The sequence below is a fragment of the Gopherus evgoodei genome, chromosome 14 (assembly GCF_007399415.2).
Source record: "Gopherus evgoodei ecotype Sinaloan lineage chromosome 14, rGopEvg1_v1.p, whole genome shotgun sequence".
NCBI classification, from domain to species: Eukaryota; Metazoa; Chordata; order Testudines; family Testudinidae; genus Gopherus; species Gopherus evgoodei.
The window spans coordinates 27,188,496-27,202,772 of NC_044335.1; the positions used below are offsets into that span (position 1 = coordinate 27,188,496).

Sequence of the window (14,277 nt, forward strand, 5' to 3'; positions counted from 1 at the left end):
CTGGGACGTACCCCACTGGCCAGCTCCAATGGAGTGAGTCCTGAAGTGGGGGAACCTCTACTCCCTTGCTTCCAGTGCCGCTTCTGTGCCAGTGAATGGGATCAGTGCCAGGCCAGTCCCGCTGTCTTCGGTGCCAGGGAGTAATGGTGCTGCGGGTCTCTACCAGAGTCCTTTCGGTGTGCTGCCTCTGCCACTGTGCTGGGTCGTGCTGCGCCGATGCAGGTTTTGGTCTAAGTGCTGCCTCCATAAGGAGCTGCTTCAATCTAAAGTCCCACTCCTTGGTTTGGGGGCAAAAGCCCTTACAATAGCCTGCACTTCTCTGACTGATGTGACACTTGTTTAAAGTGTCTGAGGGAAGCACGAGGTTCGCTCGTTGGCATGGGCTTGTTGCAGGACTTACATGCCTAAGTCCCAGGGATTCAAGCCCTGCAAGTCCCCCAAGGAGAACACAGTTGAAGTGGAGGGTAACCCCCCCGGCCCAACAGCTAGCTAACTACTAGCCAGAACTACAATAATGAAGAACTAACTGAACAACTGTAAAATACGAACAGTCCGAAAGAGAAGCTAGGGAAACGTGGAGAGCTTGTAAAGCAAGAAGCCACAGTTCCAATGACCATCACTGGCGGTAAGAAGGAACTGAGGCGGCGCCGGGTCGGCAGGGTCATATATTGAGCGCCATGGAGGTGCCACTGCAGGGGGCTCCACAGCCAACCTGATGGGTGCTGCTAGGGGAAAAACTTTCCGACGACTGTGCATGTGGTGCGTACACACCTAATTGGAATTGATATGAGCAATCATGCAAAGAAGAATCTCATCATCTGATCAGCCCAGAAGTGCAGTGCTAAATCATAGCAAAGAATGTAATTACATAGCTAATTGAAATTAGACTAATTATAATTTAACTAATTATACTGAATCTAATTAATTAGTTGCCATCTCTAGGGCAGGCTAATGCACCTCAATCCTGGACTGCACCCCCCTCTCCTATTGCAATCTTGCATGTCTTCATCTTCACTTCTCATCCCATATGTACTTGGTCTGTCACACCCCTGGTATTCTGGTCTTGGGTCACTCCTGAGGAGACTCAATTGTGCCATTTTTATACCAAACCAGGTGATTATGTGCAAGAAAAACAAAAAAGGGCAACTAGCCTCACTAAAACAACATTGTTTCACTTCATTTTTATAAATAAAGATCTATGGAGCAGAGGCTTCGTCACAGAAACATCAGCAAAATGTGTCATGGCAAATCTTGATAAAGATGTGGGCTGCAACTAAGGCCCTGTCTACATTACAGAAGTGACCATGTTTAAATACTGATTAGTGTAGTAAGAGGAGGCCCTGAGATATAAAACTTGGTATCAGGGGCCTGGTATGAGGCCTAAGGCCTGAACTAAAGTAATGGTCGAGACTTTGCTGACATAAAGCAAAGTTACGCTGTGAGCCAGAGGTAGGCCCTGCTCACAGAAGCTGGCAAGGAAAGGGTTGATGCTGCAAAGAGACATACCTAAAAGGTACTGGACACAAGATATCAGAACATTTGCATACTCATACACTCCACACAGATAACAAGCAACAAGCTGACCCATCCCAATGACAGGGCCAAAAGGGTAATGTGATGGATAGAGTTGTTTTGTTCAAACCAACATGTACAAGGTGAGAGGCGGCACCGGTTGTACCTTGCTACGTAGAGGGGTTGCACCTCAATACGTCAGGAGTGATGTGTAACTTGTTTGTACCTCTGTATAAGAATGCACCTCTGAGTGGATGTCTTTGCCCAGCCTAGTGGGCAGTGGAAAGTCCCGCCACTGACTAAGCTAGTCCATTGCCAGGAGGCACATATTCGTAGTATGTCCTGTAAAGTCTAGAGGGAACTATAACTGTGCTTTGTTTGACAATAAACCTGGCCAACGTGCCTTCGTACCTTACTAGAGTCTGTGGTCATTGGGGGTTCTCTCGGGGTCTGCTGTGTCAGCTATCTGTGCAGAGCCAGGGCAGCACACAGAGGGAACACGCACGGAGCCGACTGATATCAACATTGAACAGAGCAGAGCACCACACCGATAGCATCAGATGACAATTAGTACCATAAACTCTCGCTGTGGTCCCACTGGGAGACTGTGATTCAACCTTGCGGAGATTCTTATACTAAAGCTTTGTTCCTTAGTAGATTTTTTCCCCTCCTGTCCACACAGGCAAGAAGAAATTATAAACAGTTGGGTCACAATCATATTTCACCTTGGTTACTTCTGTAGTGTAGAGCCAAGGTGTATGGTAGGATTAAATGAGCTATCTCCCTCCCTCTCCCCCCACCAATGCCTTTCCTCTTCCCTCCAAGCAGCCCAGTGACCCACACCTTGCTTCTCCTGACCACTGTTCTCACTATGCTCTAGGCATGGGATCCAGGTGTAGCACTAAATTTTAAACAACATTCCTCAAAGTCAGGACATTGGTTTCATCACAGCCAGACGTCCCATCACAAACCCCACAATAATGTAATCACACTGCTGAATTTCTCTTAGATTAACAATGGCAGAACCGTTCGTAGAAGTGAACTGCCAACAAACCAACCTTACAGCTTCCATTGCTAAAGGGAACATGTAATTACAAGCGCAAGTTTCATACCAGGAAAGGAAATGATGACAGGAAGACCAGCTCTTGAAGTACTTTTATAAAAGTATTTAACTTTCTGAGATACTTTTACAGTTACCTGAGTATTTGAAATTACAGTTCAAGGAAAATTCAACAATGGAATGTCAGTACAGTATTTTACAATCCAGTGCTGCTGCTCCTAGTTCATACACTAGTTCACTAGAGCACATATTCACAAACTATGATTCTGAAAGAAAATGAAATGTCACACCCTCCCCCCCAACACAAAAACAGGAAGCGGGGCTGGAGATACCAAGAGAGTGGAAGATGTTTAGATTACAAATCCAGTGCAGAGTGTTAGGAAAACATGAAGCAAATAAATGGTGAGTTATACCACAGTTTGCTTTTTTGCCATATATTAAAAACTGCAATATATTTGGTCACAAATTATTTTCCTTTTATCAACTGGATAAATTAAGATATATAATTTTATACTTAGGGCCCTACCAAATTCATGGCCATGACAAAAACCCGTCACAGACCTGCAATCTTGTCTCCCCAACCTTCCCCCCACCCCCAGTGAAATCTGGTCTTATATGCTTGTACCTAAACAGATTTCACAGGTGAGACCAGTGTTTCTCAAATTGGAGGTCCTGACCCAAAAGGGAGTTGCCGGGGATCACAAGGCTATTTGGGGGGGGTTGCTGTGTTGCCACTCTTACTTCTGCGCTGCCTGCAGAGCTGGGCGGCCAGAGAGCGGCAGCTGTTGGCCAGGCGCCCAGTTCTGAAGGTGGCACCCTGCCAGCAGCAGCACAGAAGTAAGGGTGGCAATACCATACCATGCCACCTTTACTTCTGTGCTGCTGCCTTCAGAGCTGGGTGGCTGGAGCATGGTGTCTGCTGACTGAGGGCCCAGCCCTGCAGGCAGCAGTGCAGAAGCAAGCGTAGCAATATCATACTAGGCCATCCTTACTTCTGTGCTGCTGCTGGCAGTGGCTGTGTCTACAGAGATGGGCTCCCGGCCAGCAGTTGCTGCTCTCCAGCTGCCAGCAGCAGCACAGAAGTAAGGGTAGCAGTACCAAAACTCCCATACAACCACCTTGTGATCCCCCCCCACAACTCCTTTTTGGGTCAGGCCCCCTACGATTACAACACCGTGAAATTTCAGATTTAAATAGCTGAAATAATGAAATTTATTATTTTAAAACTCCTATGACGGTGAAATTTACCAAAATGGACCATGAATTTGGTAGGGCCCTATTTATACTGCAGCAAATTTTAAGTAATGACCCTTTTACGACACATTTCATTAATATGTTAACATTTTCTGAACTACCCAGAAATATTAGACTGTGTTAGCTGTAATAGCAGTGGACCAAAATTGTTATGAGAAAATTAACATTTTCATAAAGCAAAATCCCAAAGAGAGTTATGGTAAATCTTATGTAGGGACAAAGTGTCAGTTTACTCCAATTTACAGGCTGCTAAATCAATTTAAGAAAGGCATATACATGTTCATTAATCTCTACCGAAGATCACTTGGAGTCCAAATTCACTCTACCCATCACGTGGTATGCCAAATTGTGTGCTTATGCACATGATGTTTTCCCCAGGTCCCCATAAAGAGCAGAAGAGTGCATTAATTGCTCATATTAATTCCTTTTTATTTCAACATAACATGCTGTAAAAAATTAACAGATTTGTTACCATTTACAATGCTTACAAAGCAAAATGTATTCTAAAAGCAATTTTTAGTTCTGTTTTCAGAAATATTGCTAATTTAACACTTACTATAAACCTATTTTTAAATGTTAACATTTTGGCCAAAATTCAATATTTCATTTTACATATTCATTTTTCAGTGAATATTTCCTATTTGCAATATTTTAACATGACTTCTCGTGCTTGGGATATCCAGCCCCCTTTCCCCCTCCCTAATACAGCAGTAAAGACATATAACCATGCCATTTAAATTAAAGGAAGAAATGGAGTAAGTGAGACCCCAGACTGCAAAAATATATACAAGCATTTACCTTTTTCCTGAACTAAACATTTCAGCCATAAAAATATTCAACAGCCACACCCTATAGAACTAGGGCTATGGCTATCTCAATTATAGCTATTCTTTATTTTAAAAATATAGGGCAGAAAGCCTTCTGGGTGATATTTATACATTAATATTTCTAGGTCCCTACAGGAATCATTATGCAGAACACAAAAATTATTTTCCATAGCTTAATCTTGCATTATCTCATTTAATCTTATCTCTCTCTTGGAAATATGTTAGCTAGCTAGGCTTCATTATAAGAATTATCAACAGAAAATATTTATCAGGCTTTTGTTCCATGCGCCATATGTTGTAAGATATCCATCGGAAGTTTTGGGAGCTGGCAGACATTCCTCCAGGTGAGAGAGTCAGTTCACTTCTCATCCACCAGGGAAAAGATAAAAGTAGGTCAGTTTCTCTAAAACCAATAACATGTTTACATGCATTTCTTGGACTACGCATGGCAAAGAAAGTAAAACACTATAGAGGTCTAAGCCATTCTCCCTTCTTACAAGCACATACTGAGGAACAACTGATCCCTTTGCATGATCTGCTACAGAAAAGCCCTCACAATAAATGGTAGGAAACATTTTCTTCCGAGATGGAAGCTTGATTGGACAGTGCCCATCTGTCCTCTTCCAGCTCTAATATCAGAAGCCTTCCAAAGGGCATTGTGACAGTGGCACGTAGGCATTAACATGCACTACTGCCATTTCAAGTGTTTCTCTCTTCCCATAGTTAGAAGCTCATCCCACTGAAGTTTCACCATCTGGAGGTAGGAAGGCCAGGGAGAGAGCTGACCATATACAGAAAGTGCATTCATTCCAAAAGAGGAAGAATAATGTAAAATACTATTGTATGCAGCTAGAGAATTGTAATACTAAGACTATAACGGGAAGCGAAAGGTGTTATCCATCCACATCAGAAAGAAAACACACTACAGAAGTTACTGCTCAGAAGCAACTCAGGGCTGAGTTAGTCTGAACACATTAGTTCTAACCTCTACGGAGTTACTGAATTTACTGATATAGCAACATTTGGAAGTCTACAATCCTTGACTAAACTTTAACTGTCTCTTAGCCAATTATAGCACATCAGTTCTCCACTAAAATTATAAGCAAGGCTGCTTTATAGCCACGTTTTAGAATCCAGTTACATGCTATCCCTTTTCCTGGATACAATCTTAGAACTATTTGATTGGGCACTTAACAGCAACATCAAGTCTACTTTCCATTAACTCATTTGACAAGAAACATCAGTTTGCAAATGTATTCAGTGCATTTACTTGCAATCCCAGGTGGTCTCGTCTTTTGCAAAATGAGTGTTGAAGTACCACAGTGTTAATATTGTATCTGACATTAAGTGTGTGTATTACACGGAAATGGATCAAAATTCTTCTGAGATTGGAGAGGGTGCTCAAACACAGCAACAACCTCAGACAGGTTATCATGCCAGAATTAATAGGATTAAAAAAAAACAAAACCAAAGCTATACTCTGGACATGTGCAGTAGTTCTACACCCCCTTAGCAATGATCTGAATCAAGAGGAAATGTGAAAAAGCTCCGGGGGGGAGGGGGGAACAGTCAGGCCACACGTGAGTAAGAAACAACAGCACAAGCAATGGATTTGCTCGTAGTATCCAGAGACTGGTTACAGGTTGGCTCTAAAACACTGTTGTAAAGAGGTGTATGAGGATGCTGCAGCATTGCAGCTACCAATGGACTTTCCAGTGCATCAGTAGCAAAATAAATGCTACTAAAAAGGAAAGGAAGACTAGTTTTAAAAAAAACTGTCATTAAGGATGACACATCTAATTAATGAAGAGTGAAACAAAACCGAGCTAAGAGCGGTATTAAATCTCTAGTTAGGTCAGATATCATTTTTAGATGAGTAATTTGCTGATTTGATTTCTGGAAGGGCTCTGTAGAAATCCAGAGTTAGTGGGGATAAAGTCTCAGGATAACATCCATTTACTTACACACTAGTAATTATTTAAGTAAATCCTAGTCAAGTTTACTTTACAATGAGATGTGCAACAAGCAGAGGAAGTGAAGAACGTACACCACACAAGTTCATGTTCTTCAGCGTGCAAATTCCCACATGTGATTACTCTTGCCCAAATCCTTCTGTTTCTTCAATTGCAAATAATAATTTTTCCTTCAGCTGCTCATAACTCTTGTAGGGTGGCAGGTCCAAGCGATTGAAACTGAAAATAAAAATTAAACAACTTCTAAATAAGGATGAAAAAAAAATCAAAAACACAACAAAAACTATCATGTTACTAACAGATACGCCTTGAACACAAATCCAGGGTACTCAACTCTCCACTATCTGGAGTAGAAATCACATTTATTACACAGCTATTTATTTTACATTTAGATGGAGAAAGAAAAAAATCCACTGATAGCCTGGATCTACACATTTTCAAAAGATGACCAGTGATTTCAGATGCCTCTATTTTTGGGTGCAAATCTTGACACATTTGAAAGAGGCTGGATTTCCTGACGTCTGGTGCACTTATCCACTGAAAATCAGATCCCTTTAAAGTGTTAAGCTAGGCACCCAACCATTTTAGCAGGAATATAAAGCTAAAATGCTTACCCAATCCCAAACTGCCTACCCATGCCTTCACAGGTGGAGAATTTAATACCATAACAGATAGATTCTCATGATTTATTCACAATAGTTTTCAAAAAATTTAATGAAGCTGCCACAGAATTTTCAGTATGCTGTACCACAATGCCACAAAATATGGGGACCGTACTATACATTAAAGACAAATTCTGGTTGTTGAAAGGTTCAAGTTATTTTGGAGTGAATAAGGGCAGGATTCTAACAATATACAATAATCAACTAAACTTTAAAGTCATGAGAAATTTGAGCTTCTCTTGATGGAGGAAGGAACACATTTAGGCCTTGTCAACACCACAAAGTTGCAGCGCTGGTGAGGGAGTTACAGCGCTGCAACTTTTGAGGTGTACACATCTGCAGGGCATCACCAGCGCTCCAACTCCCTGTTTGCAGCGCTGGCCGTACACCCGGTTGAGCCTCGGTTATAGAGGATCCAGCGCTGTTCATCAGGTGTAGACACTCACCAGCATTTTTCTTGACCTCCGTGGAATAAGCAGGTATCCCAGCATACCAGAGGAAGCCTCTCTGGTAATCAAGCAGGTCTCCTTCCCCGTGGTTTGCTCTCGCGTTCCCCGAACCCCCGAGCAAGCAGGTCTCCTTCCCCGCGGTTTGCTCTCACGTTCCCGAACCCCCGAGCAAGCAGGTCTCCTTCCCCGCGGTTTGCTCTCGCGTTCCCCGAACCCCCGAGCAAGCAGGTCTCCTTCCCCGCGGTTTGCTCTCGCGTTCCCCGAACCCCCGTGCAAGCAGGTCTCCTTCCCCGCAGTTTGCTCTCGCGTTCCCCGACCCCCCTCCCCGCAAGCAGGTCTCCTTCCCTGCGGTTTGCAGGGGGATTCGGGGAACGCGAGAGCAAACCGCAGGGAAGGAGATCTGCTTGCACGGGGGTTCGGGGAACACCGGAGCAAACCACGGGGAAGGAGACCTGCTTGCACGGGGGTTCAGGGAATGCGAGAGCAAACCGCGGGGAAGGAGACCTGCTTGCGGGGAGGGGGTTCGGGGAATGCGAGAGCAAACCGCAGGGAAGGAGACCTGCTTGCGGGGAGGGGGTTCGGGGAACACCGGAGCAAACCGCGGGGAAGGAGATCTGCTTGCACGGGGGTTCGGGGAACACCGGAGCAAACCGCGGGGAAGGAGACCTGCTTGCACGGGGGTTCGGGGAATGTGAGAGCAAACCGCGGGGAAGGAGATCTGCTTGTACGGGGGTTCGGGGAACGCGAGAGCAAACCGTGGGGAAGGAGACCTGCTTCCCCGCGGTTTGCTCTCGCGTTCCCTGAACCCCCCTGCAAACCGCGGGGAAGGAGACCTGCGTGCACGGGGGTTCGGGGAACACCGGAGCAAACCGCGGGGAAGGAGACCTGCTTGCATGGGGGTTCGGGGAACACCGGAGCAAACCGCGGGGAAGGAGACCTGCTTGCGGGGGGGGGGGGGTTCGGGGAACACTGGAGCAAACCGCGGGGAAGGAGACCTGCTTCCCCACGGTTTGCTCTCGCGTTCCCCGAACCCCCCTTGAAGCCGCCCAACAGCGCTGCAGTGTGGCCACATCTAACACCACTTGCAGCGCTGGTTGCTGTAAGTGTGGCCACTCTGCAGCGCTCGCCCTATACAGCTGTACTAATACAGCTGTAACAACCAGCGCTGCAAAATTGTAGATGTAGACATACCCTTAGTATGTTAAAATGGCAACAGTCAGACTGTGTTGGCATTCAATCATCTTTGCATAAGATTTACTACAGTAGGAAACAATTCCCACAAGGGCCCTTACAGCTTTCGAAACTGGAAATTAATTGAGACATTCCTTTGGCCAGATGTTTATGTAACCCACACTAGGCATGACTCTGTCTCCTGATAGTGACTGCACCACATAGACAGAGTTACGGGTCCTTGCCTCTGTGGTAACAGATTTTATCTTTTAGCTCAAGCAGTAGAAGCTCACGCTTTTAGATCTGGAGGTTCGGGGTTCAATGACTGCAGGTGACTTGCCTAAGGATATTCTTACAAAAGATAGCTGGCTGTGAGCTAAGAGTAAAGTTTTATTTATAGAAAGTGCAGTTAGAAGGGAAGAAATTGCTATACAAGAAACAACTTGAAATCAAGAGTTACAGCTATGCATAATTTCTGACTATCTTGGCTCCATTTTGTGTGTCAATACTTGATTTTTTCTGAAACACCCATCTCAGCGGCAGAGCACTAGTCCAATGTATCCCCCTTACCACACTCCTAAAAGTAGTGTATATCATTTGTGCCTTTCCTGCCATACTCCAAAGCATTAATAAGTTTCATGCAATATAAATACTTGGCTCCTAACATGTCCATCAAAATATGCCAAGCACCAAACTATCAACTGGGACACAACCAGTGATAAAAGAAATGCTATATATCTGGATCTAGCTGTAGAAGGAAAATAACTAGGATTGTGTGATCCTCATCAGTTTCTTTTACAGGCAGTTCCACTTTTGCAGAGGGTATTGTTTGCTACAGCTGGCCAGAAAAACACGTGGAGGGTAATAAAAAATGTAGACCAAGTTAAAAATAAGGTTGATTACCCACTGGAAACAAATATGTGGCTCACTAAGGTTTAGAGCAGGGGTAGGCAACCTATGGCACACATGCCACAGGCAGCACACAAGCTGATTTTCAGTGGCACTCACACTGCTCGGGTCCTGGCCACCGGTCTGGGGAGCTCTGCATTTTAAATTTAATTTTAAATGAAGCTTCTTAAACATTTTAACAACCTTATTTACTTTACATACAACAATAGTTTATTTATATATTATAGACTTATAGAAAGAGACCTTCTAAAAACATTAAAATGTATGACTGACACACAAAAGCTTAAATTAGAGTGAATAAATGAAGACTCGGCACTGCACTTCTGAAAGGTTGCTGATCCTGGTTTAGAGTAAGAACTATAAAATTGTTTTGGCACTACACTAAACTACGATTCAGTTTAAAATGATTATCCATACTTATTTAGGGCCTGACTCCAAAAGGTCGTGGGTATTCTCCACTTTAGCTAAAGCTAATGTAGGACTTGCAGAATACAGGGTGATTTATTGCTGTAAAGCAGATTCCAGGCCCGAGTGAATTTTTGTTTGTAATCTCTGGACCCCTAGATATTTCTGAGCATCATTTATGCTTAGAGTCCCAAGACAAAATGCTGCTGTATTAACCCTTGCTAAAAGATTAAAGTAGTCTATCAGTAACAAAGGATTATTAGAAGGAAAATAATATTCTAATTTAATGAGTACTCACCAAGTATGACTTCTAGGTAACCAGTTTTCTTTTCCAACTTTTTCAATACAAAACTTTTGGGGTCCGTTGCTCCCTGCAATAAAAATCAAGTATTTTAAAGTGATTCTCATGCCAGCTGCAAATATGGGTAAGTGTGGGATATAGCTAGCTTTCCTTAATGCAGTAGATAATATTTTTTCACCTCCTACTACACATCAAATCTAAAGCACCTCAGAAAGACAAGATCTTTATGGGTGATAGAATAAAGAAGTGTGTCTCCAATCACTCATCTCCAGCCAGCTCATGGTGAAACGCACAAATTTAAAGAAATGGTCTTGAAGGAAGTCTGGGGGCACTTGAGATCAGTGTATGTTTTTCTCCACCCTGTCATAGTTGAAATATAATGGGGAATTATGAGAATAGCTAGTGAAATGTATTTGGTTTGATTCATTGCAAAAAACGCTGTTCATAAACAATCACAAAATACAGTTTTGTCCTTTTCAAAAATGAGCTAATACATTAGAAGGATTATTCTGCATACCCATGAGGTCAGCAAATCCTCCAACCGGTAATCTGCATGTTCCTGTAACAAACTGGAGTAATCGCATTCTCTTCTCATTATCTATTTCTTTCACAAACTGAAAGGGAATGAATATCAAACAGATATGTAGGTGCACCTTCTACACACACAATTATTTTCACAAAGAACATCAGTGACCATAAATTAACCAATTACTTATATTACTGTGAAAAGCCTCTGGAGCAGTAATAGTTTACATTAATAAAGTATCTCTCAGCACCTTACAAAGTAGGGAAACATTATAACCCCCATTTCACAAATAAGGCACTGAACAGAGAGGTTAAATTGCTTGCCCAAAAGAACACGAGTTAGGTGAAGAGGAAGATGAAAAGTTACATATTATGTTACATTTAAGTTATTTGGTCTCTTTATTCAGAATTAAGAACATGTTGGGTTTCTGTCTGCATAAGTGACTATCAGAATTTTCTCTGGAGTGCATCAAGATAGATCCTAATTATTTTTATTTTAGGAAAGACAGTAAATAGGTTTCTGAAAAATGTTCTAAAATACTGTTCAAGAGATGATCATTTAATACTACACTGTTCTACTCTCCATTTTGAACATCAAACACTCAGTATCCAACATTTGATATAGAATCATGGAACTGGAAGGGACTTTGAGAGACCATCTAGTCCAGGCCCCTGCACTCAAGGCAGGACTAAGTATGGTCTAGACCATCCCTGACAGGTGTTTATTCAACCTACTCTTAAAAATCCCCAATGATGGAGATTCCACAACCTCCCTGGGCAATTTATTACAGTGCTTAACCACTCTGACAGTTGGGAGGTTTTTCTTAATGTCCAGCCTAAACCTCCCTTCCTGCAATTTAAACCCCATTGCTTCTTGTCCTATCCTCAGAGGTAAAGAACAATTTTTCTCCCTCCTCTTTGTAACAATCTTTTATATACTTGAAAATTGTTATATCCCTCTTAGTCCTCTCTTCTCCAGACTATAACAACCCCAATTTTTTCAATCTTCCATCATATGTCATGTTTTCTTGATCATTAATCATTTTTGTTGCTCTTCTCTGGACTTTCTCCAATTTGTCCACATCTTTCCTGAAATGTGGCGCCCTGAACTGGACACAATACTACAGTTGAGGCCTAATCAGAGTGGAGTAGAACGGAAGAATTGCTTTTCGTGTCTTACTTACAATACTTCTGCTAATACATTCCAGAATGTTGTTTGCTTACTTTGCAACAGTGTTACACTGTTGACTCATATTTAGCTTGTGATCCACTATGACCCCCAGATCCCTTTCCGCAGTACTCTTTCCTAGGCAGTCATTTATCATTTTGTGTATGTGCAACTGATTGTTCGTGGAGTAGTTTGCATTTGTCCTTATTGAATTTCATCCTATTTACTGCTAACGTCTGGCTGGAAGATTGCCTTTCTACTGGTGTAACAAGGAACATATCCTTCTTGGGAATATATTCCCATTTTGGTGGCAGTATTAATATTAGGGGAGGAGGGAAGAGAGTAGAATGTAATTTTGATAACAGAAAAATTATGCTCAGGTTGGATAAACTGAACTGTACTGCCTATTACCAACAGCCAAACATCTAGTTCTCCAAGCATCATGGCAGTCATAAGGGAATTAATGTCTCCAGCACCTGCAGGAGAATATGTATTTCCAGACTTGCTGTATGCAGGGACTGATAATAGCATCACTAATGCTATTTCAGATTCACAATTTGTAATAAAGCCCTGGGGATACAAAGGGACAGCTGGGCAGGATGCTGGAATCCCTTTAGTGTTTTGGGGTTCAGAATTGTCAGTAGTGCCAGTTGCTACCTGCCCCGACAAGGCAGGTTTTAACAGGGTTCCTCAATTTAGGAGGAAACAAGCCTCTCTGATCTTAGGTCCACCCCAGCAGAAGTTGTGGAATGCTTTATCAAAGCTGAAAACCATCAGCATTGCTAGGACAACTACTTCTTCGCACTTTATGGCCATTTCTTTCTTTTAGCAGGTAGCATGTTTCCTGATCTGTGTAGGGCTTATTAATAAAGACACATGATAGAAGGATGGGCTTTGCTGCAAGTTCTTAGAGAGAGAGACCACTTACTTTCTGTAACTGTTGTTCTGAGTTGTGTTGCATATGTCCATTACACTGTAGGCATCTGCACTGGTGCTGGAGAATTTTCCCTAGCAGTACCCATTGGGCAGCCCTGCCCACTGCTCAGCTCCTCGGAGGGCGGAAAGGGCGGAGAAGCCTCACCCCCCTCCAGTTCCTTTGCACTAGAGCCCAGTGGTAGACTCTGATGCACTGGGGTGGGTCGTGTAACAGACACATGCAATACATTTGAAAAACAGCAGTTACAAAAAGGTCAGTAACTGTTTTTCCTTCTTGGAGTGCTTGCATATGTCCATTATATTTTAAGTGACTCTCAAGCTGTTACTTCAGGAGGTGGGGCCCCAAATCTATTCAGAAGAGGCACTGTAGGACTGCCTTGCCTACGTCTGCATCTTCCCTTGAAGCAACAGTCTGAATGTCTGGTAAAAGTACAGACCGAGGACCATGCCGTTGCTCTACAAACATCTACAACTGGAACATACGCCAAAATGAAGCCAAGGTTGACTGGGCTCGAGTCAAGAGTGTCATGAAACTATTAGGAGGCGTTACTCCCTTAGCAGTATAAACCTTTATGATCCAACTAGTGATTCATTTAGAGAGCCTCTGAGCTGTTCTTGGACCTCTTGTATGTTCTGCTTATGACACAAAGTGTTGGGAAGAGGCCTTTTTGGGCCTTGTCCTATTTAAGTAAAAAGTCAATGCACACAAATGTCCCGGGTGTTGGAGTCTCCTTCCATCCCTGTGCATATGTGGCTTTGGAAAGAAAACTGGCAGGTAAACTGGTTCATGGAGAAGTCAGAGCCCACTTTAGAGAGAAACTGAGGGAGCAATCTAAGCTGGACATTGTCTTTGTAGAAAATGTGCAAGGTGGATCTGTGACCAACCCATTTAGGTCACCTACCCTCCTGGCAAAGGACATGACCACTAAAAAAATGCTACCTTTGATGACAGGAGCAGAAAAGAGCATGCCAACAGCTCAAAAGGAGGGCCCATAAACATAGATAACACCAAATTCAAGTCCTAGGAAGGTGTCTTTTTTTCCCGCCAAAAACACCAAGCTTTTTAGTGCCTTTGTCATGGGGTGACCTTAGCACGGCCCTGACAAATTCTCTCATTCACTGTGGC

General features: G+C 43.1%; 1 protein-coding gene across 3 annotated transcripts in view; it reads right to left on the reverse strand.

The window, feature by feature from the left end:
• Window positions 1–4,234: 4,234 nt before the first annotated feature.
• ITCH (itchy E3 ubiquitin protein ligase) overlaps window positions 4,235–14,277 on the reverse strand; it is a 119,735-nt gene continuing 109,692 nt past the window's right edge. For all 3 annotated transcript variants that reach the window (XM_030533805.1, XM_030533806.1, XM_030533807.1), the window contains 3 exons: window positions 11,040–11,136; window positions 10,520–10,592; window positions 4,235–6,845 (listed from right to left, as the gene is read on the reverse strand). In XM_030533805.1, coding sequence (XP_030389665.1) covers window positions 6,746–6,845; window positions 10,520–10,592; window positions 11,040–11,136 — 270 coding nt within the window. In that variant the 3' untranslated portion in view covers window positions 4,235–6,745. The remainder of the gene's footprint in view (window positions 6,846–10,519; window positions 10,593–11,039; window positions 11,137–14,277) is intronic.